Source organism: Mchenga conophoros, linkage group LG6, assembly GCF_057382185.1.
Source record: "Mchenga conophoros isolate Kocher_MC1m ecotype Shallow Benthic linkage group LG6, M_conophoros_male_GT1.1, whole genome shotgun sequence".
Lineage (NCBI taxonomy): Eukaryota > Metazoa > Chordata > Actinopteri > Cichliformes > Cichlidae > Mchenga > Mchenga conophoros.
Window position 1 is genome coordinate 17,937,528 of NC_140531.1, and position 26,145 is coordinate 17,963,672.

Below are 26,145 nucleotides of genomic sequence, written 5' to 3' on the forward strand. Positions count from 1 at the left end.
ATGAGTATTTATGAAAACGTTTCTCTGCTTTATGTGTGCGTTTAAAGCCTGATTCTGACATGGAAATGCCTGTCTATCAGCTGTTGTCCGTGTTAACCATGATTTAGCTTTCTATTGCATTTTCTGAATTTATTTATCTGCAACTCATTATATCTGCAAACGTGAAAGTGGAGAATAAATATCAACTGGCTAAACTGGAATTGCAGAAACACTGACCATTAGCCCCAGAGGTTAAATCAGCAGATTAGCTGATGGGTGTTTTATGACCCGCTTCTATTGTGGGACAAATGAGAATCTAAAGATCATAAGTAACCTGTGTAAAGACAGTAGTGCTGTATTTAGACTGTAATTAGCTCAAAGGAGGCGAGCAGCTTCTCATGAGTCCCTCTCCGCTCGCTTTTTTCTCCTCCACAACAACGTCCGTCTGTTTAATCTCTCCTCCACGACCGCGAGCGTCTACTGCGTGCGTCTCTAAACTAAACTGGCTTTAATCCTTATTTATCTTGCTGCTCTACATGGATCATCACACTCCCAACCTGTGTGTATTTTTGTTAGAAGTTAAATTGCTACAGTAGAAAGGCTGAAGGCTGTTTTCTTTCTTTCTTCCTTCTTCTTCTTCTTTTTTTTAAAGTGAAGCCCAAATCCCACATTTAAGAGGGGGAATAAATGGTGGTTAAGGCCTCCAGACTGAGGACTTGATGATATTCAGATAAACAACCTGCATCCTGCACAAACGCTTGCGTGTTTTCGGTATAATCCTCTTTTAAAAAAACAGGCGCTTTGATATGTGTTCTTGTGGGAGATTTTCTCCTGGACCAGGTGAAACATTAAAGTCTTATCATTTCACTAAACAGCTGCAGCTCACCTCAGGCTACGTTGCTTTATTTTTTCTTTGTTTTTGTTTTTTTCTGCCCCGTTTTATCTGTTTTTCTATGTTTGAATGTTTTTCACATTCTTGCTTTGCATGTACTGGATCTTGAGTGCATTATTCACAATTTACAGCACAATTTAGCTGTGCTTTTTGAATAGTTTATATCAGGCTGTAATGACCCCATCAAAGGTGATCATCACTGTGGCAGTTCACATTTAGACCAAAAATGAGGGATCAAAATTTGCCAAATGCAGCTCAGTAGAAATGCAATAAAGCCACTAAGGACCGCTGTTCTTCACAGATGGGCATCCTCGTCTCCGTCAGTTAAAGTTCTCCGCGAGCAAGCGCATATTTGTATCGTGTCACACTGCGTTCATGACCCTTTTCTACTTGAGCGGCTCCTCGTTCATGAAAGCCAACCTGCTCGTCTTATGTAAATAACAAGGCTGAGTCTCCGGCGTGCCACACTCGGTTAGAATACTGTGAGATCTCCGCAACAATTTTCGCGCTCTCCCCTGTCGGCAAAGTGTGCCACAATACCAGCTGCAGCAGGAAGGCAAGTTAGCCTCCAGCAAGACTAAAGTGTGCATCAGAGTAAAACAGTTGTTTACTTTGTTTGAACTGCAGTATCTCACCCACGGGAGAGCGCACGCTTGAAGTTTCGCGTCTTTCACTCCAAACTTGTGACGAAGGCCTGGATGAATAACAGTGTCATTTCTCTACCTCACCCCCCCACCTCACACCCCTCCATCCTCCCTTGTTCTCTTGTTGTCTTCTCCTCCACATTCACTCTATTTCTTTTACCACCCCAGCCCGCGAGTGCCACCGCCACCCTTCTTCCCCTTTGCGCTCCCCTCGAATTATTCATAAGCTCTTTTAAATTTTCAGCATGCGGCAAATTTATGGTGACACGCAAACTACATTATGTTTTTTCACCCCCTTTTTTTTATGAACTAACAGCACTGCTCATTTCTCTTTAATTGCACAGCAGTTGGGGACACAGATGCACACAGATGCGAGTGCAGGAGGAGGGTGATGTGAGAGGAGGGAAAGTGGAGATTAAAAGACAGCAGAGGCGAGGATTGTGTAACTTAGTTAAAGTCATGAGGCAGTGGTCCTAAGTGACCTGGCTCAGATGGAAGCGCGCCTGTGTGTGTGTGTGCTTATGTGGATACAAGAGAAGGAGGAGTGAGAAAGGGCCGATGCTGTTTCTCTGGTTTGCTTCTGCTTCAAATCCAGTTCAAACTAACACTACATCTGAACATCTGTTTTAAAGTTCCTCACAGAAAAATAACAGTGACTGTACTGGAAAAACAGTTCGTACAGCTCCAGATATAAATGATGAACTCAACATGCCGTGAAGTTTTTCCTTCGTTGTGTTCCTATGCTGAAAAGAGTTTTGAGTGTGTGTGTGTGTGTTTATACTTTACTGACCTTTTCCTGACAGCGTGCCTTCAGTGTATCTAGAGCAGTCTGAGTACATGTGAAAGCAACACTTTATTTTAACTGCTTGTGTTATTTCTTCAGATTTTTTATTGAGGTATTTGGGAAAACTTCATTAAGTCATAATGTGAAAAGTACTGTGCTGAAGTCTTGAGTCCCTCTTCATTTCTTTATATTTTGTTGGGGAAATGGGAAATAAGTCCAGCAACTTGTGACACCGAGAAATAAAGTTGTTATCAGTCAGACACTTTCCAGATCGTATTGCATCCTGGATCAAAAATTGAACTTTTCTGCGTTCATAATTCCATTTTGGCAACATTCCCGACACCACAGGCTCAAATGTTGTCCCAGAACATGTAGATAGACACTTGCTGTTGTACCTCTCTCTGGACCTCCTTCATACACACTGATGATGATTTCAATCAAAACTTTTTCATTTGGATTCATGACTCCATCAGACCTGTTGCGGCTGATTTTCAGTCAGGTTCTTGTTACTTTGGCATGCATCAGACTTTTCTTTCTGTTTCCCTTCCTTATGAATTGCTTCTTGACAGCCGCCCTTCCACTGAGACCATTTCTGCTGAGGCTTCAGGGAACAGTAGATGGATCAACTAAAGGTCCAGGTGCATCTCTCAGGTCTGTCAGGTTTTTTTCTAGATTTTTTTTTTCATGTTTATGCCTACCACTTCCCTTTGGTGGTCCACTTGTTCAATTTCCTCAGTTCTTTTAAGGACACACTGCACACCATGTGATATGCCAAGGTTTCAGCTATTAAATCTTTGGGAATCACCTTCTTGGTGCAAAAATAAAATTATATGCCTGTCAAACTGTCTTAACTTTGGGATTTTTCATAGATTCAACTAAAGAAATGGGAACAAATGATATGTTTTTGCTAATGGCTGCTGGTTAAATGGTGGCTAAAGTTTAAAAGTGGTTCTTTGCCAAGTTGTCTGTTATGTGTAGACACAACACTGGTTCATGCCTTGAGTTAGTTGCCATTTTATGCTTGACTGATTTATAGATCAGTGTTAAGTGGCTTAACAAAGAAAAAATAGTCCTCAAAAAATGGTCAGGCACAAGGACTGAACAAAAAATGAGTGAAAAAGCAGCAGATTTGCATGTTCTCATATCCATTAGATTCATACCAGGAGCCTTCTGGTCACAGCTCATATATTACAAAAAAAGAAAAGAAATTGAATCTAAAATGCGATCGGCACATGCACAAAGAAAAAAAGTATTGCATATAAATATAAACAGCAAGTTTTCATTACCCATTAGTTATAGATAAGTGGAAAACCTTGGCTTCTCAAAAGGGAATGGCCTCAAAACAACTAGATATACAATTAAATCTTGTGTCTTCCCTGGATGATTTTATCTTTATTATAATGGCTATTTTTCTATATTTGTGGTGCTTTTGCTGATCCTTGAAGCATCTTTTTTAAACAGTTGTGTCCATTTTGATTTGTTTTTTTTGGGGGGGGGGGTTGCTTCGTTGTTTTGTAGTGTCCAAAAACAACCTATCCAGTTCTCTTTGAGCTTAATAGAGTTGTAGCACTGACTGAACAGCGTCAGTCTGGGGATGCGCAGAGCAGCACAGAGGAAAGATCCAAGCAACAAAAGATTATTGATTGGAGAAAGAAACAGAGAAATCTTTTTGTTACAGATCAGGCTGAGGTGTCCATATCGCCCTACTCGATCCAGTCTGTTCTTATCTTGATGAACACATCTGTAAGGAAGTTTGCACGTGTGCCAGCATGAAACCATAACACGTTAATTTGTCCTCAAGAGAAATGTGAATTCAAGACAGCGCGCAAATTCTCTAGCATCATTCCTGAAACACACACGCACTCCCGGATTACCACGAGGGGTTAAAAAGACCAGATCAGACCGTAAAGTGTCACGTTTGTAACAGTCAGACAGCGCAAGAGATCAAAGCTGTACAAAATGTGTCAGATTTCGTGTGCGTGTGGATGTTTGTCTGCGTGTTTGTGGCAGGCCGGAGCTCTTCTTGTCACTTTTTTTTTCCTTTTCCAACCCCCCCGAACAGAAAATACATAAATTATACCCGAAATCATCGCCTATGATTGAAGAGGCTCCGAAATGGAGGAGTGAAGAGCATCGCCAGATGAAGTGAAGTGTTGAAAGGAGTGATTATTTTTGCTTCACTGAGGTCTTATTTTTCAAAGTGCCACTAAAAGCATGAGAGACTTGTGTCACTTTGCACTGGGAGGATGGAGGAGCTGAAGGGTGATTTGATAAGAGATGAAAGAAAGGTAGTGACACCCCGGCCACCATATTTTTTTCTTCCTTTCTTTCTTTTTTTTTCCAGACCTTTGCTCAAAAGCCCGATACTTCAAGTGGCTCCAATCATATTCTCCATGAGGCAGTGCGATATTTATGGCCAAGTGCCCACAGCTAAAGCTAATATTATGAGCTTCCACAGTGCCATCCATATTGTTTTACCTCCCGGTTGCCTGCGGTGAGGAACAAATAAAGTGCCTGACGCTGTAGAGTGGCACTGGCAGTCTTGGCTTTCACTCCTTTAGCAGGTTGGAGAGTAGGCTGGGCTGCAGAGAGGGGAGAGACGGGAAGAAAGGGGGCTGTCACTTTAGGTTGGGTAATTTTTGATGTGCACGTCAAGGCCTTGACAAGGGGAATGTGGCCGGCTTGTACATTAGAGTGAGGCTCACAGGCAGCGCAGCACTGGGGACAGGTAGTAATGCAGTCCCAAAGAGTGCTGCTCATCTGCTCGCACTATGTACTTGTCTGGTGCCACACAAGGATGCCCCCTGTCGCCCTGGCTCCACTCCCCCCATCCCTCTGCAGAAATGACTTTAGTCAGTGAGGGAAGAATCCATTTACAATGTGTGCTTTATAACATCTCCTTGACAATGCAGTAGTGGATTAGAGACATTTGTGATGAATCTTTTATAAAGACTCTTCCCCCCCCCCAATCTTTCTTTTCCATGTGCACAGGCTTTCTGGGTCCTGGCGCCACATGCACATGTGTCTGTTCGGATGTTATCGCAGATAGGGAGAGGAGATAGCGATGGGTTCTTACAAAAAAAGAAAGGAAAAAGGGGGAGAGTGACACAGAATCGTCAGAGTGGGGCATTAAAATTTATCTGCAAGTCACACTGGCTGCCATGATAGCTGGCGTGAAACTTTCCTTTGAAAATGAACGTCACTTGTCCTCTCCGTCATCCGTGCGCCTCGCAACCAAGACAAGCGCTCTCTGTCCTCATCAATTCTTCACTGCAAATTCTGACATTCATTTCGTTCATTTGCATAGCGGCGTAACGCGATCGGAGCGCGGCGTTCCCTTTTCCTCAACTTAAAAAAAAAAATGCTCCTTTAAAATTAATGCCGCGCCCAGAGAAATATATAAATATATCCTAAAGTTGACACGATGTTGTTCTACATTATTCTCCTTGAAAAGTGATTTTGTTCATACTTACAGCTACTCAGGCACCGCTGACGTGGAGGTGCGGGGCAGACACGCTCGGCCTAACAAACATGCATGCGGCTGTCTGGCCCTGCCAGCCCTCCCGTCTGTCTGCTCTGTGTTGTTAACATGGAAAGTTGCATACGCAATCCTGCGGTCTTGACCAACTTCATGCTGTTTTTTTAATGCGCAAGCCTCCGGTGAGTTCTCAGCAAAGAAGTTCACTTGTTATCAGCATTTGACTTTGCCAGTGATGCTATTGGTTTTTAAAGAGGTGGGGGGGTTGTAGACGCTTCTGCAGAAGTCGTCTGTGGCTTTCCACAAAAGGAAAGAAAACATAAAAATGGAGGATTAAGATTAAAATGAGTTCTATAAGGGTGATCTTCTTTAAGTCATCCTTTCATTTGTTTTCCAGAATAAACGTGCTCTCCTCTCCGAGCCGGCGTTTTCTCTTTTTCTCTGGGCTGCTGCTCGGATGAATTTTCTGCCTACGTTTTCCGCTTCAAGCTCACCTGTCCGCCACCGTTGTCCGTTTGAAAGGGACAACAGCAGCCAGAGAATATGAGAGCGAGTCAATGCAAACGCCGCACCGAAAAAAGAAAAGAAAAATTAAAAATTGATCACCTTTCCATTTGAATTCAAGGTAGGCATCACTCTCCATAAGCAGGCCTGTCTCTTTAAATCAAAGGAACTGTCACTTGTGCGACTGCCTGTTTACAAAATATGAGGCTGAAAATGAGACCTGGTCCCTGCGGACAAGCTCCTTGTATAAATATAAATAATGAATATTAGATAAATTATTTCTGCCCTTTAATAATGTAAAACTTGACGAAATTCACTTACACTGTGAAACCGGAGGATCAAACTAAAAGTAGATAATGCAGTGGGTACAATAGGGGTTAGAGTGCTCTGTGTGTGTGTGTGTGTGTGTGTGTGTGTGTGTGTGTGTGTGTGTGTGTGTGTGTGTGTGTGTGTGTGTGTGTAAAGAAGAACAGGGACAGGTTGGAGTCCCTGCTGACCTTGTGGTCACCTCGGTGCATTGATGCTTTGAAGGTGGTCAAATCGGAATTCATTTTTCTTTTATTTATAAAAAACCTTAAAACGACTGCCTGTGAGCAACCGCTCAATCATCGTGTATATTCTTTTGCCCATCTGCTGTGTCTGTATAATAATTATTAAGTCATAATTTGAAGAAAGGTTAAATATAAATGTATTTACAGCCTTCACAAGGTAATCAGGGGAATAAGTGGGAGCAAACTTACAGCTCCAGTCCCTCTGGGGGAGGTGGAAGAATGGGAGCGAATGCCTGCGCTGCTCTGCTGCCTGGGTGTCTTCTGGTAAGAAAGAGGGCGGAGATTTGATAAATGGTTAATTATGAAAAGCCTTGTGCCAAAGCTAAAACTGTAATTAGCCTTAATTGGCTAATTGGATAGAATTGGTGGATGGCATAAGCGTAATTACCCCGCTCTTTTATTTTTTTCCTTTAGCATTCAGCGTGAGATTATATGTGTCGCTGAGACAGTGACAGTTGTTGTGTTTTCTTTCTCTAATAAGTTTTGTAGCTTGTTGGGTGATTCTCGACTTGTGTTACTTTTTTTTTTAAACTGGTTACTCGGTCGGGTTTGTTTCCACCCTCACTTTCCAGCACCGCATTGACTTGTTGTTGTGCTCCTGCTCAAAAGCTAATAAAACCCTGAGTGAAGGAAGTCCAGCTTTTTCTCCAACCTGCTGATTCACACCGCTGGAGATAAATTGTGCAAAGGCCTTCACTCCTGGTCTGAGACAGTCGAGCGAAACTAAGAATTTTCTTTCTTCCTCTTGCTCTCTTTCTGTCTCTCTCTCTCTCTCTGACACACAAACTCACAGTGAGCATTAGAGCCGCTCAGCTCAAGGTGCTCAGACTCTCTGCTAATAACACCATCTAGAATTCACGCCCTCCAAATAGGTTAATGTGTTTTTGCCCAGAGGGCCCTATCTACCTCAACAGCAGAACTCTCTCTCTCTGCACTTCCATTAAGCTAGAACACTGCCGCCTATTAGCTGCTGCGGTGTGTATGGGGCCAGAAGTGAGAATGCGAGTACAAGCACAGCTTTTTCTCTCTTTATGTGTGTGTGTGTGTTTGGACCACAAAGGTGCTCCTGTAGTGCACTGAGGGTGTCACTACCTGGAGCTGCCTGGTGTGCCGTGTTAACTGTTGCAGGAGAACAATGTTATGGCCCCTGACAGCTTGTTAAAGACTTCACCGAGTTGTCTTCTGTGTGTGTGTGTGTGTGTGTGTGTGTGTGTGTGCGTGTGTCTGTGTCAGGATCCTCGCAGCAGATATTCAAGCACACATACACAGTCAAAACTCACAGAAACACATATTTGTGTTTGTTAACATCTGAGAGTGAAGTTTTTTTTTTGACTAAACAAACAAAAAAACAAGAAAAAGAAACAAGCTGCCACTCAGAGAAGACAAAAACACTCATTGCGTGGACTTTTAATGAATCCCCGCTTTGTTTGCTTTTGTGAATGTCCACAAGCGCTTCGTCCTTGTTCTGTCTTATTTTGTAGATTTACTGATGGGTTACTTAGGAAACTTTTTTAGTGATTACAAAAAAAATCCTTGTGAGCATAACTGATGTATTAATTACAGAAAAGGCTCAGAATTGTGACAGGACTTTTACAAACACCAACCTGGCTCCTCTCAAAAAGTGATGAATGAACGTGAACGATGGGCAGGATAAATACTGAGCGCTGCAGACGGTAATTGAACCTGAGAGCAGCAGCAAAAGCACCGTCCTGAATTGTTATCTCAGCAGTGTTACATTTAATACTGAAGGTGATCACTAATTAAAGATTTGAAGAATAGAACAGATGTATGAATCTATGAGGTGACTTAACTGGAGAAAACTAGCCTGACAGTGTGATTTTGTTTTTAGTTGATTTGAGATTTATGGTAAGAAAGAAAGAAAGAAGCCAAGTGCTCGCTTGCTTGCTCTTTACTTTCCAACGTAAATCGCCCTGAGATTATTCTTTTTGCTATGAATTGTTGCAGTATAGTGACGAAAGCTGAATTCGACACTTTAAGAATAAAATCAGCAGATTTGAAACCTTTCATATGGACATAATGGCACCTTTTTTCTTTTTTTTCTACCTTCAGCTCCTAAATTTCACCTTTCAAGCAAATCAATGTATTTTCATCAGCAGGACTGACTGGCGTATTTTTGGAATATATTTGCACTAATGAGTCATTTTTGCTACATTAATTATTATGTGATTCTAGCCGTGAGGGGTGTTATAAGGAGAGCATAAAGCAATCATTTCTGATAAAATTGCTTATGGCACAGCACTTGAGGTGAATGCACTGACTCTGTTGCAGACGTGATTTGCTTAAAGGTGAAGGTGATTACGGGGTGTAAAAAAAAAAAAAAATGAAAGAAGGAAAGAAAAAAGCAATTTTTGTGGTTTGAAATAGCAGCAGCAGTGGGCTCTGACCACCAGGCAGTCAGGGATTTTATTGGACTTTTTTATGAAATGCAAACGACTCTGTTAAAATCAAACACGTCCTTTGTCTCTGGGTTTCTTATTGTGCTTCTCTGCGTGTGACATGTGTTCATTTCACCTCATTCACTTTAGAATTCTGAATTTCCTTTTTTTTAACATTTTAATTTTAAAAGATTTTGAATCTTATTTCCATCATTAGGACCTGGCCTCACATCACCTCACAACGCTCCAGCATCTGAGCGCGTGCAGCGTTGTTTCAGAAGCTGCTCAATGCTTTGTGTCAGCCTGACCCCTAGTGGACATCCAGCCCACCCACCGATGCGCCCGTTTACAGAAGTATTACAGGGAAAACAGCAAAGAGGAAAACATCTATGAAACTTGAATAAGTTTTGTTAAAATTAATAAATCATCTATTGAGACGTTTTGATTGGATTTCACAGGCAGCACATGTCCTGAATTGTTTTGCGGAGAGGATTCGAGTTAGAAGTGCCTTAGGCCCTCAGCAGTGGTCTGTGTCTGCAAACATTTATTTGTATTTAAGCAGACGACGCCATTATTCATCGTGTTTGATGCCAAAGTCAATAACGGGCTGTACGGAAATGCGAGTTAAATTGCTCTCAATTCTCTGAACTGCAGTTCAGCGTGTCTGTCTATGACAACAATAACTCAGGCATTGAATATGTATTAACGACTGAAGGGTCCTCAGAGATGCAATGCATATATTTGATGAATTCCATGACTGACTCGACCAGCCCGTTTCATCGAGTGGAAAATAGATCTGACCAACTTAGAGACAGCAGAACTAATTAAATGGATAAAAGATATATATTGCCTCCTTAGAGTATGTAAAATTAATAGCAGACCAAAGGACTTGCCTCTAAGCCGCTCCATCCACTCTACAGCACTGAGCTACTACAGTGTGCAGAGCTTTGGAGGGCAGATGAGGCTTTGTGTGAGTGCGTCTGTTCTTCTTCTTCTGATGCAAGAATGATATTTCTCTTTTGTATATTTTATTCCCGTATTAAATTATCTGCACGCTCTTTGCTGTAAGTTGCTGTATTTCACTGCCTGTGCGATCAGTGTGTGTAAAGCCTGTAAATATGAAAAGTCTGCTTTTGTCCTGACAGAACAATATGCACACCTGAGCACTAAGAAGTACTGGCATCAAATGAAAATTACTTTTTTCCAAAACCATCAGACTCTTTGGTTTTTTGCCGTTGTTTAATTTTTTACTTTTATTTCATCAGGACATAAAGCTCAATAGACCCTGAGACAATATTAAAGCAGCAAGTAAACCAAGCATCCAGCCAAGGTTCAAACCCAGGACCGTCAGGCTGTGAGGCAAAAGTGCTGTCTAGTATGATGATTAAGAATTTGGGGTGTTGATTTATTTCATTTAAATAGGAATTAAAATATGTGTTCAAATGTTTCATATGACCAGCTGGGGGAAACTGAAAGCAGTGTCAGCTCCAGATCTATGAACCCTCCATCCTCCATCAGGTGGTCTGTCTATCAAGTCTGAAAAAACTGACAAAAAAAAATCTATATATATGGGTGTGTGTGTGTGTGTGTGTGTGTGTGTTCCTGTCTAGCTATCTTTGTGAGGACCGAAATCTCCATTCTACTATACTTATGAGAACCGACAGTCACTTGTGAGGACACACACACCGGTCCACACAAATTTGAAGGTATTTTTGAGTGTGTGTATGTGTGTGTATAAAAGAAGAAGAGAAAAAAAGTAACAAAAAGCTCACATTTGAGAAACTTTAATTAGCAAATGGAGCTCTAATGGAGGTTAAAAGTTACAAAATTAGCTCCCAATTAAGTTTCTGTCAGTTGAAAGTGTAATTCATTCAAAAATCCTTTCAGCTCCAGTCTTAAGTTATGCATATTATAGATATGTCTGGTTATACAAATGACTTAAATAGTCTTTTTGTCTGACTCTGACACACGCACTCACCAGTCCTTCACTGACCTGGAACAGCAGGTGACACCCGTGCTGGGAATACTCTACAGTGACCCACTTTGACTCCTTAGTGCCCTTCATTCTGAGCTTTGCTGGGTGTGAAGACAGGTTTATTTTAACCTTACAACTCAACTCTATTAACTTTTGCTTTTATAATGCTACATATTAGTGCTTTTTACCTGTTCAAGGTTCAGTTTGTTGAGCCCCAGTGTTCCAAGTTGCAAAGTTTAAAAAACACCTGTATAAAGAAATTCAACACACCTGTGATGATTTTAACATAGATGTTTTGAAGTTTACTTTCATACAGCAATGATTCAAATATAGATATCTGATATCCAGCCATCAGAAGATGGGTACACTGTGGTCATAAAGGGATGGACATGGTTAGGAGCAACACTCAGGTATTCTGTGGTGTTGAAATCAAGCTCAGTTAGTACTAAGGTGCTCAAATTGTGCAAGGAAAATATCCCCCATGCCATTACACACTACCACCAGCATGAACTATTTATACAGGGCAGGGTGGATCCATGCTTTCATGTTATTTATACCAAATTCTGACCCTAACATCTAAATGTCGCAGCAGAAATTGAGACTCAATAGCACATTTTAAAACAACAGAGATTGACCCAAGGTGCTCTCCAGGCACACAAAACTCATAAACAAACAACACAATAAGAATGAATACAAAGTAGGAAGGATTTTAAAAATGTGATAAATAAAATAATAATACAATCCATGAATAAGACTGAAAAATGAAGTATAAATAAAAAATGAAAGTAAATATATAAGTAAATAAAAGTCAAATAAAAGAGCAGTAGAAAACATTTACAGTGAATTCCACCAACGTTACATCTTTAGAGGTCGCCTTTAGTTTTAAGGCAAGAAGAGGGCACCGAGAGGAGTCGTTAGGACGATGATCTCAGTGACCTGGAGGCAAAATACAAAGTTAAAAGATGGCGTCAAACCATGTACTGTTTTTCCAATCTTACACCGTCTCATGTTGGTGAGCCCATGTGAACTGTAGCCTCACTTTACTGTGTTTTATACTGACAGGAGTGGCCCCTCGTGTGGTTAAATGTTGGCATGGTGTGGCTGGTGTGGCACCAGGTGTGCAATCTTGGACACAGGTCAGAGGTATGCTCTTCTGCATTTCATCCAGAAAACTGGATGGATATCACTGGATATTTTCCCTTTTTCAGGCCATTTTCTATAAACCCTAAATACGAATGAATGAATGAATGAATGAATGTGTGGGGAAAATTTCTGAAATACTCAGACCAGAACACGTTCACAGCCACTTAAATGACCTTTCCTCACTGATTCTGATGCTCAGTCTGAACTTCAGCAGGTCGTCTTGATCATGTTCACATGACTAAGTCCACTGAGTTGACATGTGATCCCCTGATTAGATACCTGTGTAAGCAATCAGTTTAAAAGTAGAAATACTGTATATGTTTGTTTTTATGACTTTTGTATATATACATGCTATAATTCTCATAATATAAGGCCCTTACTTGGCACCTGTGACTATGTATATATGTCTGTCTGTCTGTCTGTCTGTCTAATACATTACAATAGTCTAAGAGAAGGCCATGAAGTGAGTAAATGCAGGTTATGCTGCTGTTTTGGACCTTATACTATGCAGTATTTCTGCTCCCTTTATCTCTGGATGTGCATTCCTGAAGTGTAACTGCAGTGAGCACAATCCACCACTGGAGGGCACCCCAGTGAGTTATTGCTACAGCTCTCAAAGGATGCCTAGTCCTGCCAACTTGCCTGGCCTTGACCATGCACTTGGGAAGCCATCATTTATTTTTGGAGCCCTAGGCTGCCTGGCTGCTGTGAGACTGGCAGAGGGTGAGGAGGTGGGAGGGTAAGGAGGGAGAGGAGATGCAAGGAGTGGGAGGGGAAGCAGGGCAACTTACGCCAGCACCAGTGACACAAAAAGCATTGTCCTGATTTAATGGCTGTGAAGTCTTGCCTCCCCCTGGTCCAAGGAGCTGCCGATGCTTAATTAGGACGAGCATTCATTCAAGCACACACTCACACAAACACACAACAAAACGCCGCGCATGCACACACATACAGCACACCTCGGCCCCAGCATTCAGCCAGGCTTTCTGCTACAGCACCAGCCGGAAGCGAAGATGACTCAATCCAGCTCTGCCATCACAGAGATGAGTTATGAAGACAGACGGGAGTTTCTGTTGTATCGTGGCACAGCACGCTCGCTCTCCTTCCAGTATGGAGACCATAAAATTGTCACCGGGCTTTAATATGAAGACTTAAACCTGTGATGAGTCATCAAGTGTAAAATCAAACAGCCCTGTGGTTTATGAATCATAGGTGTATTGGGAGTTGTAACATGACATGGGTGAGTAGGGAGGGGGAGTGGGGAAAGAGCAGCAGGGGAGAATTTAACCTGAAATATGGCTTTTACGTGACCTGCCGTGACACCGTCAGACGGAGGTGGTGGCAGGTATGACTGACTAAATTGCTTGTGCATTTATCGCCTCTACGTTTTTCAGCATGTTCAGAATGACATTTTTAAAAAAGTACGGCACCATTATCCATCTTTGTTAATCACACAAATGCGTATTTTTATATATTCACCCAAGGACTTTGTATCTGCTAAATACATTCATTTCTCAGTTTGATCTCTCTTTCATTTCTCATGCAGCGTGTTTTGATTGAATGGCCTTGTTCATCGTGTAGAATATTGATCGCCTTGTATTGATAACACGAACCTCTGAGCAGCGCACTGAGCAAACCGCATTAATATGCATGCGTGTCATACTGGACCCATTTGTACAGGTTTCTGTATTTTAAGAAAGCGATCAGGCTCGTTCTCTGTGTTTAACAGGAAACTCTGGATAAATATTTCACTGCATCTTTACACAGAGAAATAAGAATACAATACAAACTCGAGTGCCAGCTCCACACAAACATATGCAGTGGGTTTTTTTTTCTTTTTCCAATGGATTTACATCCAGATGTATTAAAAATTCTCTTCTCCATTATCTGAAAATGCATATTTCTTAATTATTCATCGCAAGGCATTGAAGCACCCAGGTCTTTTAAATTTTTTATTTCTGCTCAGCTTCAAACAGGAGATCTTGTAAAGGGGACCCAGTTTTGGGGTGTGGGAATTGCTGCAGGGCGAAGCTGACAGGATTTTTCAGTCTCGAGGCACCTCTTGCTTTTTCATTACAGCAAAGCAAAGGAACAAATCCAGGTCAATTAAAATAAGGAAGAGGAGGAAGAGTTGAGTAGCTGGCTAAGGGGCAAAGCCATCACCGGGATCTACCACAAGAGGGCACAAGGAGCTCGGATAGTGCTTTCAAAACTTGGGGGAAGGAAGCTGCAAAAGGAGCTTGGTCGCAGCCCAGATTACATGTCGATATCCATAAAGCTTTTGAAGTTTATAGAATCTTTTCCAGAGAGGAATATACCATCAGTTGTCACAATAAACAAAATTTAAAAAATGATGTAAGAATATGTTCAAGTTTCAATTTGTATGCTCAGTTAAAAGTGCTGCCCCATCACTTTAGGCTCTACATAAAAGTCTATCAGACGCCTCCTCCTCCAGGCCGTACCATCACATGTGCGGTCCCTATAAAACCTGCTCCTTCAATTCTATTGGCGCCTTCTGCCGGAGTGAGTCGGAGAGCGTCCCCTCTTCGCTCGCAGTGACGCTCGTTAAAAACTCTGGAAGTGACACGCCCCCGTAAAAAGCATCAGTGGCTCACCCGGCGGGTGTCACATTGAATTTAATGGCCTCTTGTCCGCGTGCTGCGCTGTACGGGAAGTCATATCGTGATGTGAAAGGTGCTTTCCCCCGTCTGTCTCTTAATATGTTGTGACGCAAATGTTCACATGCTCTCTCTCTCCTGTGCACACACACATACACACAAACTAACTGAGGTATAAAAAAGCCATTAATTGTGTTTCTCTGACTCTCATGGTGGCTGCAGTCCAGTGTGCAAGCGTGCGTGCGTGCGTTTGTGCATTCTTGTGATAGATTAAGTAGTTTTTTAATATGTGTTCTCGTGTGTGTGATTGTAGCCTCCTTATGACCTCCCTGACGGCCAAAGTCAAAGATGGGCTGAAGTCATAACTCTTCTGTCTGGCTTTGCCCTTGAGCAATATCAAAGGCAGTCTGAGTGCAGCAAGTCAAACCACAGAGCTTCCGTCTTTAGCAGTGGACACACAAACTGAGATGACCAAACATGCACACAAAGGCCTTTCTAGTGTGGCACACACACACGATCAAACATCGCAACAGTCGGTGCTGCTGATTGTGAAAGACAGGTTGAATTCTGTAAAACAAATCGGTCAAAAGAACATTTTTGGAGCATATTTCCAGTTCGTAACATGTTGAGTTGTTGCTACTGATGGTTATTATTGGATGTTTTAACCAGAGCATGCTGTACTATCACTATCAAAGGAAGAAACATGAGCGGTCAAACCATGAGACCTGGAACAGTTTATCCCGACATCAAGAGCACCCCGAAATGCTGACAACGCCATTACAGCAAATCAAAGCTGCACCACTGTGGACTGTCAACCATACCGGATGTTTGCAGCAGACCCTACAGATTATATTTTTTACCTTTAACCTTTGTTTTCTCTCCCAAAAAAAGCTTATTTTAGCAGTCAGCTTGATCATAGGTAGAAATATGATTTTATAGAAGTCAAAGATTCACACTCTTCTTATTTTTTCTTTTAACCGTCTCCCAATACGCAGCATCTTCACTGGAAACAGCTTCCACCGTTGCTAGAATGAAATCTGATGGCGTGATAGTGGCGAGAGTAGAGAGTTGAAGCTGAAACATACTGAAGCCCTGAGCTGCACAGCTGGGATAGTTACGGCTGGATTTGCTGCCAGCAGTTCTTTTCACATACACATGGTCCAGTATTGATTCTTTGGGCCCTCATAAAAAGCCTTTGAAAAGACATATACGTAACTCTCAGGCAACTCTTCCAGGCTTAATAGCAAAACTTAAAACTAACCCCGAATAACCCGGTGAGAGAGAATCCGACCGAATCAGCACCCCAAAAGCCTTTGGCCTGCACTATTTGAGAACAAAGGTTCATGTCTCAACTTCTGACTGTCGTGCAAACATTTCCACTTCCTCAACATTTCATCCAGTGACACACCAGCCGCCTGTGGCTGTTAGTCTGAGAGGAAACAACAACAAAAGACTCTTGCATTACCATTATTACCGTTTTGGGTGCTTGCCAGCAACGCTCCAGATTACCTTGCATGGCAGACAAATTGGCAATCGCAACACCAGTGTAATGGAGGCTAATTGCCTGAGTGCAGGGTTAGTTTGTATTTCATGCAAATCTCATGTGCATAATAGTGAGACTTGGCTGACAAACAGGACAGGCAAGGGCCATTCTGAAGCAAACGTAATTGAAAATGGCTCTTTGACACGGGCCGTTTACCTCATATTCAGTGATTATTGCTCACAAGCGCTGATGAGCTCATCCTTACATTTACTATTTTGTGAGACAAGGTCCCAAGACAGCCATTGATGCAATAACTTCTGTGCAACCTAAAATTACCTCCTACCAAGTATTAGTAACGGTGAGCTTTTTTTCTTCTTCCTACAGTATGATGTGGTCGGGAATTGCACTGGAATAAAATTACAAATACCTTTCGTGTCAGGAAAGTTCAGCAATATGGCAGCAGAGCTGTTTAGTTAAACACTTATTATAGAAGAATAAAAGTTTTATTTTACTTGCCTAATTATTTATTTTTATGGATTAAAGGAGTTTGCTTGAGGATCACACATTTTTAGCCCGAAGCTTCGCCTGTTTTTACTGACAAAGGCACAGAAAAAGTTCACTAAGAGGGACAACAGAACGCAAAACTAACAAACCTGTTTTTGGCCTGTCGATTAGACTAGTGATGATGCGCTTTGTATTCATATCCATACAGCTTATTGAGCTGTAAGTGGGTCAGGTCACGGTCAGTGCTACAGTACGATTAACATGTAAGTGAGTGCGTTTCCAAAATAGACCCTACTGTTGCAGGACAGCTGCAGAATCTTTTAGGGGCCAAGGTTCAAGGACTCACATGGACCGTGCTACTGGATCATTCAAGACTTTTCCTGCCTCCCTTAATAAAGCTTTTACTCTTCATAGCGTACACATGCAGCACACCGAGAGCCAAAGAGCTGTTCTCTAGCGTCCTGAAGAGCACCTAGTCACACTCCGCTAACTTTGCCATCTGCATCGGGCTGTTTTGGGGGAAGATAAATCACAGAAGACCCTGTCCATGCTGGAAATAGAATTCTTCCAGTTAAGAAGGTCAGGGGTCGCATTTCTGGCCATGGCTGACTGTCCTCGAGGCTAAATAAAGAGCCTAGGGGTTGCAGAACAACACAGGCTTGCACAGACCTTCACACTCAATTAGGATCAAAACAGCCGTCAAACTTGGACGTGGATGAAGGTTCCTGAAAGACAAGGAAGCGATTCTGAGAAGCTCGCAGATCAACACATAAGTAATGCACACCTTTTTTCTGCTGATACATTGTCTGAATGGATGTGTTTTCAAGACTCAGCATGTATATTGTTTTTGCTTCAACCACATTCACAGTGGATTTGAAATGAAGCATAAAAACATGATTCGCTTAACAAAAAAAACAAAACTGTGTTAATCGTTTAGCCCTTTTTGCACTGTCTGCATTTGTACAGGCTCAAACCAACATAGTGTATAAATATGAGGAATATTATTGAGTCTTGGACACAAACCTTTGCAGCCAGTGACCAGCCTGTTAACAAACTTCCACTTCTTTGCTTTAAGTCTTTTCAACATTTGGTTGAACCTGAGCAGAAGCTGTAGCTGTACAGGCTCACATAATCAGCAAACACCACAGACCCAGTTTCATTGGCACTATACATGCACGTGTCATTACAGTGTGTTACCATGGTTGACAGATGATGATAGCTCCTTCTTTCTCTTCTTTTTCACTTACTCGGATACAAGACAATCTTAACTTTAGCTGACAAATAACCTTTTTCAAGAACTAGACAGGCCTTTTTATAATCTAGCAAAAAATCTAATCCAGCCTTTCTGCTCTTTTTACATACCAGTTATTTGCACTTTGTTGGAAACCTTCTGTTTACATTAATGAAGGTGTCTCTTTCAACGTCCACAGGCTTGACCAGCTGTTGTGAAGAGGTTTGTATTTACAGAGGAAATGTTGATATCGTCACTTTACTTATTCTCCATCAGCTTGCAAGAGTTTCTGCCATCTTTCTTCAAGCCTTTTTAGATTTTTCACTTTAATGGTAATGCCTAGGGTTAGGGTTAGGGAACGTATCGAAGTCCCACTTCTTAATTTGCGGTGAAACCTGTCATAAAGCTTTGTATCACTTGATCTCTGATGGTTTACTTTCAGGCCTGAAAATTGAGGAAGAAATGAGTGCAATGCTTAAACAGTTAATGCAATAGTTTATGAATTCCCTTGAATCAAAGCCTCAAGTATACACTTCAATCATATCTTAGCTGCTTCACTGTGGGGGATGTGGAGGGGCAGAATTATAAAAATCATGTTTCCCATTACTGATTCATGGAATAATCAGTTAACGTGCAGCTTACATTCAGCGTATTAATCAGAGGAACGTATTTAAATTTGTCAGCCACCGCCATGCTGTTTCTAAGGTGTTTGTTTATTCTGCACTTTCCAAATGGCACCTCTGACCCAGCCTGCGAAACGTGAAAGCGGAGCCGCTGAGTGTGAGGTCAGCGCCATCATTTACATCCTAAACACACGACAGGCTGTCAGGCAGAGGTCAAAGCAGGTCAAGTTCACATCCTAATACAATGTGAGGAGGGCGATCTCTTTACACACACAAAAACAAATAGCTGGTCGCATCTACACGTGCAGGCGGTAGATGCAGCGGAAATGTGGTAAATGTGCAGGAAGAGCCACCTTAGTTAAAGTTATTGAATATTTTTGTGTATATATTTTTTACAAACAAAAGAAAAACACTCTTTATCAACCATCCATATAAAAAGTTCCACATTGCACAGCCAAATGTTATAAAACAGAATCTCAGGTTGTCCTTGTCTTCCTTTGATCCCTTGTGAAAAGGCTAGACAGTCATGCTGCAGTGATCAGTCAGGGTCAAAGTCATACTCCACTTTCCCCTCCCTCCCTCATCCCATGTCGTCTCCACTGTAGTTTTGTAGCTCTGGCAGCTGGTGGTGCTGTAAGACTTGAGTCTGCCCCCCCTTGGCTTTCTCTCCTACATAACAAGGCTGTCACCTATTCTACCCTCCTTTGTCCTCTCCCCTCCATCACTCACCTCCACACGTCAACAGCGAGCCACTGCAGCATCCTCCGTCAGCCCGCTGCGATCGGGCAAGTGGGGACCAGCGCTCTACGCAAAGTAAGCCTGGACGACGGAATGAAGTGTCTTCAAATGAAATGTAAAATAAAAAAGGAGGTGGATTTTGGGTGTTCAGTGATCTAAAAGAAAAACAGTTTTGTTCTGCAGAGGGTTTAAAGGACAAATGCATGCACATGCAAGATGAAGAAGATCCTGCATTGATTCAAGAGTTTTTAAAACAAACAAAAAAAAAAAAAGCTCACAGTCCGAGAGCACGATGTCTCCCACCAGGTCATTTGTGTGAATGGTATTAATTGGGTTCCCTGTGAGGCCACACGGCCAGCGGCTCAGTTATGATTCCAGTGGGTAAATATTTGCCTGCACTAACCCTCACCAAGTGCCATAATGATTCTTTGTGTGTTGCGCTGTGTGCCGTGCCTTTCTTTGTGTGTGTATATATATGTCACTCAGCGCCTATGTCCGCCTGTGTTTCGTGTCTGTGTTGCAGCTCAATCTCCCTCCAACATTCCGTCTCTTACAGCTGCAGCTCGCCAGAGTTTGATCAATAACGCGTCCTTCATTCTCAAGTCAGGCCTGACCTTGGCAGCCTTTTGTCTCCTTCCAGGGGCCAGAGTGCGCATGTACAGGTTGGAAAACAAGGCTCTCAAAAAAAAAAAAAGAAAATCCATCCTTGGACAAAAAAGAATCCCCCACCCACCCCCAACCCCACCCTTCTTCCAATGCCTCCACGCTACAGCATTCTCATTAAGAAACTAATGAATCATATATTTATAGCATTCTTATCTTAGCGTAATGAGGTGATGCCACTTTTGAACTCATTTGCTAAATGACCACAGGCCAGACGCAGAAATGGAATAAACTTCCAATTCCCTGCATGTGCCACCGCATTGATTTTCACAGGGCAAAACACAGCAGAGCCAATCCAAACCTGACTGAACAAAGAACACCTATGCAGTCACGGATGATTTAAAAAATAAATAAATAAATAAAGCAGGCCTGTTCGCTCCGAGACATTTTTAAAAGCATTACAACATGGAAGACTGCAGCAGTATGCAGTCAGAGTTGATCTGACAGATCTGTTTACATGCTAATGCAGCCTGACATAGCCTGCAGGTGGCACCATTTATAGATTGGTCCTGCAGTCTTTGTACTCTTTGTTGGTCGGTGATACATATTTGCATGGCACATTTTTTCTTTCACAGGTAGATATTCAATCTGTGACGGCGCATTAAGTGATCAACAAGTGTATTTTGCAACACAGTCACCAGCAAAGTTCAGATGTAGGGGTTTAAAAAAAATATATCTGTAACTATCCATATATATTTATATATCTATCTATGCGCACAAAGCAATCAAAGCATGATGTCATATTGAGCTAAATCTTTGTGATCAATTTGCAAACCAAAGAGCCAGAGACTGAAGCTAAATGAGCCTCACAACAGGAGCTTTTGTTTATAAATTCTTGTTTTGAAGCGTTTTATTTGAAATTATAAAGCGGCCGATTGTCAGATTATGTGTAATGATGAGTGCATTTGTACACGAGCCATTCAGTAATGGGTTTCTGCAGGCCAGTCGCATCAAGATCAATTACAAAATTAGCACATTAGGACTGACAAATTACAAAATTATGTTCTAATCCTTTTGAAGCCTTCTGGGAAAACAGTGGTAGATTTGATGTCTCCGCTTGCTCCGGGGATAAACTGTGAGCGAGCGATTTCACTAAAAGGACAAAAAGAATAGATCATTCGTCTTCCACAGTCAGACTTCCCCACGAGCAAGGGGGAAGTCTAAGAAGCCATTTAAGATTTAAATGACAATTATTAAAATCATTAAGCATGTATGGATATATCAGTCAGAAAGCACTTTCATCATTGACTGCTACTGGTAAATACAGGACATTTGCTTGTATAGCAGTGAGCTATGTTCATCTGTTGAGTCACATCAATTTTGTGCTGGCTAAGTGTTCAAAAACAGTTCAGTTTGTTTTTACATTGAACATTTCTTTGTTTCCATGGCACCAAATGGGAAATAAAAGCCACACCAGATGATGCATCTCTACAAATAGTTTAAAATTTGCAGGTTTGGACAGAGCCAAAAGAAATTCACCAGCTTTCTTAACCACCTTTTATTTACTTAAACATTAAAGCCCTTCTGAGTGAGGAAAACGCAGGTTTGTGTTAAATTCTTAGTTTTCCTGCTAGGAAAAAGTTAGATTGGACCATATCCGGTAAATGTGCGAAGCTATAGTTGTTTTCCTTGTGATAATAACACCAATATGTGTAAATGACGTTCAACGAGTCAGACATAAATCGAAACTCAGAGTTTATTCATATATTCCACTTTCACAAAACAAACGCTTCTCAAGCTTTACAGAACCAAAAACGTATGACAGTCGTCTTCTGAAACATTATTAAAAACTGAAAAAATTAAATGAACTCAAAATGGTCTTCACTAGACTTTCCTCTTCTGGGTGCTGATGTACAGAACTGTAAGAAGGAGACAGGAGAAAAGAAGGGGGGGGGGGGGGATCTTATTCATACACGATGATCCATAAAAATAAATCAAAATTCCGAAAATCTCATTTGACAGACAAAATACTCAATGAGGCGGCGTAAAGCAAAACAGAGGCAGGCTAATGTAGGATTTTTAAGATCGACACAGACATCTGGTGACTTAAAAATCCTGTATGTCGGATGATATTTTTTATTTCCTTTCAGACACACAAAATAAACATATTCCCCTAACATTTTTTTGTGTGTAGTTATTCATTTACACTCCACCCGACTGCTCGAATCAGCTGGTTGTTGGAAACACCCTGTACTGCCAGGAGAGATGCTGAAGAGCGCCATCTGCTGGTTAAATTGTGTAACATCAATGCTCACAACATTGTTGAAGGGTGTTTCTCTCGTCTTTAATTTATTTTATTTAGAAGCCGTTATAAATTATAGTCTGGCTCCACTGCAAAATGTTTTTTTTCTTAAATGTCTTTAACAGAGGAGCCATTGTGTGTTTTGTTTTTATTTTTTATGTGAATAGCTACTGCACCTCACAACAGTCTGAATGCGCAGCCCCAAACACAGAAGTTATTCCACAGAAACAAATCCCAAAGAAAAAACAATAATTCCAGTAACAAGAAAATGTGCTGCTGATGATGATTTAGCAAATTCTATGTTAAACCTTGACCCCCTGCAGCATCCACATTCCACATTTTTTCCCCTCAAAGATAATCTGTATAGTTTGTTGTACTGGTTATTTTGACTAAAAATAACACTATCTGCGGCCTGAAACACCGGCCTGCATGACTCACATTCGAGATCAAATCACACACTGGATACAGTGCATGCCTGGTGTCTGGAAAATGCAGACAGAGAGATGAAGATGTAAACAATACAGTTAAAAAAAATGTTCCGACTACTGTGGTGAATACAGAATATATTAAAACTATCTCTGCAAACAAGAGCCTTACAATGAGCCAATTCTCATAAAAAAAAAAAATTTAAAAAAAAGGGGCATACCAGTGATTAAACATGAAATCTCTGTGTCAGGACAGTTTCAGTGGTGTGAAAAAGTGTTTGTCCCCTTCTTGATTTCCATTTTTTTTTAAATGTTTGCTGTTTTAGATCATCAAACAAATGTAAATATTAAGCAACAATAACACAAGTAAACACAAATTTCCAAATGAAGGCGTTTAGTCTGACTAGTATCACGCCTGTTCTCAATCAAGAAATCATGTAAAGTGGAGTAGACCAAAAATATCCTCAAAAGCCAGGCACATGTCGGAATCCAAATTCAGGAAGACATGAGAAACAAAGACCTCTTGGTCTTGAAAAGGGTTTAAAGCCATTTCTTGAGATGTATGACTCCAGTGAACCACAATGAGAGCTATTATCCACAAATGGCGAAAACATGGAACGGCCTCAGAAAACATTTTGATGATCCCCAAAACTTTAGGGATAATACTCTCTGGACTGACGAGACAAAAGTTGAACCTTATGGATCATGCATGAAGCGAACACAGCATTTTAGAAAAGGAACGTCATACCAACAGTGAAAAGGTGTTAGTGTGTTGGTCTGAGGCTACCTCAGGACCCGGAGGCTTGCTGTGGTAAATGGAACCATGAATTCTGCCGTCCGGCCACCTGTTCATTACCTCAAGCTGAAGCAGAGTTGGGAGAATGATTCAAAATACACCAGCAAGTTCACCTCTGAATGGCTTAAGAAAAACAAAATGAAGTCTCTGGAGTGGCCTAGTCAAAGTCCTGACCTGAATCCGATTGAGATGCTGTGGCATGACCTTAAAAAAGGCAGTTCATGCTTGAAAAGCCTCCAAGGTGGCTGAACTTAAACAAAGATCCACTGCAAAGATGAGTGGGCCAAAATTCCTCCACAGTGCGGGAAAAGACTCACTGCCAGTTATCGCAAGCACTTGACTGCAGTTGTTGCTGCTAGGGGTGGCCCAACAGGTTTAGGGGGGGCAATCACTTTTTCACACAGGACCATGTAGGTTTGGATTTTTCTCTCTCCTAATAATAAACACCTTCATTTAGAAACTGCACTTTGTGTTTACTTGTGTTATCTTTGTCTAGTATTTAAATTAGTTTAATCTGAAACATTTAAGTGTGACAAACACAAAAAAAATAGGAAATCAAAAAGAGGCAAACACTGTACAAAGCCATTGTACAGTTTAAGTTCAAGTCTGTCTATGCTGATCAACATGGAGAATATTAATACAAAGTTTCATAAAAATATAGCAAGACACACAAGAAAATGCAATATTGAACTGACAACGAGTGAAAAAGGGCAGTTCCCAAGAGCTTTGTTAACAATGTGTTGTTTTAACAATAATTAGTGAGTTAAAAATATCTTAATAAATCAGCTCGGGCATCAGCTTACAGCTACTGTCATTAACAGTTTATCTACTGATTATTATCATATAATGATGTACTTCGAAAAATCTATGCAGGCAAAAAGTTTAATTTGAAGACCAATTTAATTTGAGTGGGATTTTTTTTTATCATTAACTAATTATCACCATTTGGCTAACCCTCACAATACTTTCAAGAAGGCGAGAGACCTTTTCCACAGTTTAAAGAGGGAAAAAAAAGTACTGGTATAAATAAAAAAAATAAATAATAAAACACATTTCTGAGTTCAGTTTTACAGTTTCAGGGTTCTGGTTACTCTTCACAACTGACTTGTACTGTACAGCTTACTGGAGCTGTGTACACTTTTATTTTACAAGTAAAAAAGGAGTTGTGTTAGAACAGAACATAGCTAAAAGGTTATGGCACCATTAAGTTGTGCCATTCATAATGTATGCCCTCATTTAAACGGAATTAATAAGCAAGCACTGAATGTGAGTCATTATCAGACAGACCACAGCTTCCTGTTTTGAGAGGAACATCCTACAGAGCAGGTTACTTTTCTGGGCAAGTTGGCTATTTGACAACCTTTTTAGATCACACTTTAATCTGCGCTCCTCACCTGTGTTTGTCATATTTTCGTCTCCTTTCAACTGTCATGAAAGAGTTCCAGTTTCAGACATTCAGAGAAAAACCTGATGGCCTCAAAAACATAAACCTGCATTTATTTTTAATCTATTTTATCATCTCTGTCACAGCTGCACAGCATTTCCTTAGGTTTAGCATATTTATTCTGCACTTCAGTCTTCTTACAGAAGACCTATACTGCCTTAAATACCAAAGTCTACATAAAAGGGACATGCTTACCATTGTTTCCTCTTAGGAAGGCATCGCCATATTTGTTCTTGAGTTGCCCGTTGACATACTCCTCTGTCTGCTCTATGGCGATGTTCATGTAACCATCTAAACAGGCCAGAACACCTGCAGGTACACAAACACACCGTGTTTTCCTTTAAAGTCATTACTTACCGATCAGTATGGGGGGGGCAAGTGGCTAAGCTGTTACGTACCTCTATAATCGACACCAGAGTTCAGTTTGACCACAACAGGTCTGCCAATGATCTGCTTCAGAAAGTCACTCGGGGTCTGCTTCCTCAGGCTCATTTTGACTGTGATCTGAAAGGATGGAAGATGAGCATTAGATACTATAGTAGCGATTTATTTCATGGAGCTACAACTCGTGTTCATGTCTGTAATAGTAACGATTTCCTAACGCAAACAGGCTAGTATCGTTAGCGGCTAGCTAGCTAACGAGTATAACTAACCTGCTAACCGACTATTTTCCCGTGAATCTGCGCAGCGAGGGTCGCTGTCTTTGTGAAAAGCATGCTTACATTTTATTGCACCTAACAACACAAGAAGAAACCCTTTAATTTTATATGCAGCAGCAATATGTTTGTTAGCATTTCACTCACCAGACCGACGTTTTCCAGACAATTGTATTTAGCATGGACGTCAGTTTGACCAATCACAAGCGTGTTCTGTACGGAAAGCGGCTGAGGACAAAAACTTAAATGCTTGATCGCTAATCACATAATCAGCTATCAAACTGGCAACAAAGTAGCTATAGTTTTGTGATTAAATGTTTGCCTGAGCCTTCTGTATTTTTGCCTCTTTTTTTTTTTTTTTGCATATTTGTCACAT

The 26,145-nt window shown here is 41.2% G+C and overlaps 2 protein-coding genes across 2 annotated transcripts in view; one reads left to right on the forward strand and one right to left on the reverse strand.

Annotated features, from left to right (window-relative positions):
- Positions 1-2,926: 2,926 nt before the first annotated feature.
- Positions 2,927-26,145, forward strand: part of znf827 (zinc finger protein 827) — a 113,189-nt gene continuing 89,970 nt past the window's right edge. Inside the window, exon 1 of the mRNA XM_085276559.1 lies at positions 2,927-2,950. The gene's annotated coding sequence lies outside the window, so the exon portion shown is untranslated. The remainder of the gene's footprint in view (positions 2,951-26,145) is intronic.
- On the reverse strand, positions 21,885-26,006 carry lsm6 (LSM6 homolog, U6 small nuclear RNA and mRNA degradation associated). The gene is made up of 4 exons (XM_085276558.1): positions 25,917-26,006; positions 25,512-25,617; positions 25,309-25,422; positions 21,885-22,065 (listed from the first exon to the last, which is right to left on the reverse strand). Exons 2-4 carry the CDS (start codon positions 25,603-25,605, stop codon positions 22,031-22,033), a joined length of 243 nt encoding a protein of 80 aa, XP_085132684.1. The 5' UTR covers positions 25,606-25,617; positions 25,917-26,006; the 3' UTR covers positions 21,885-22,030.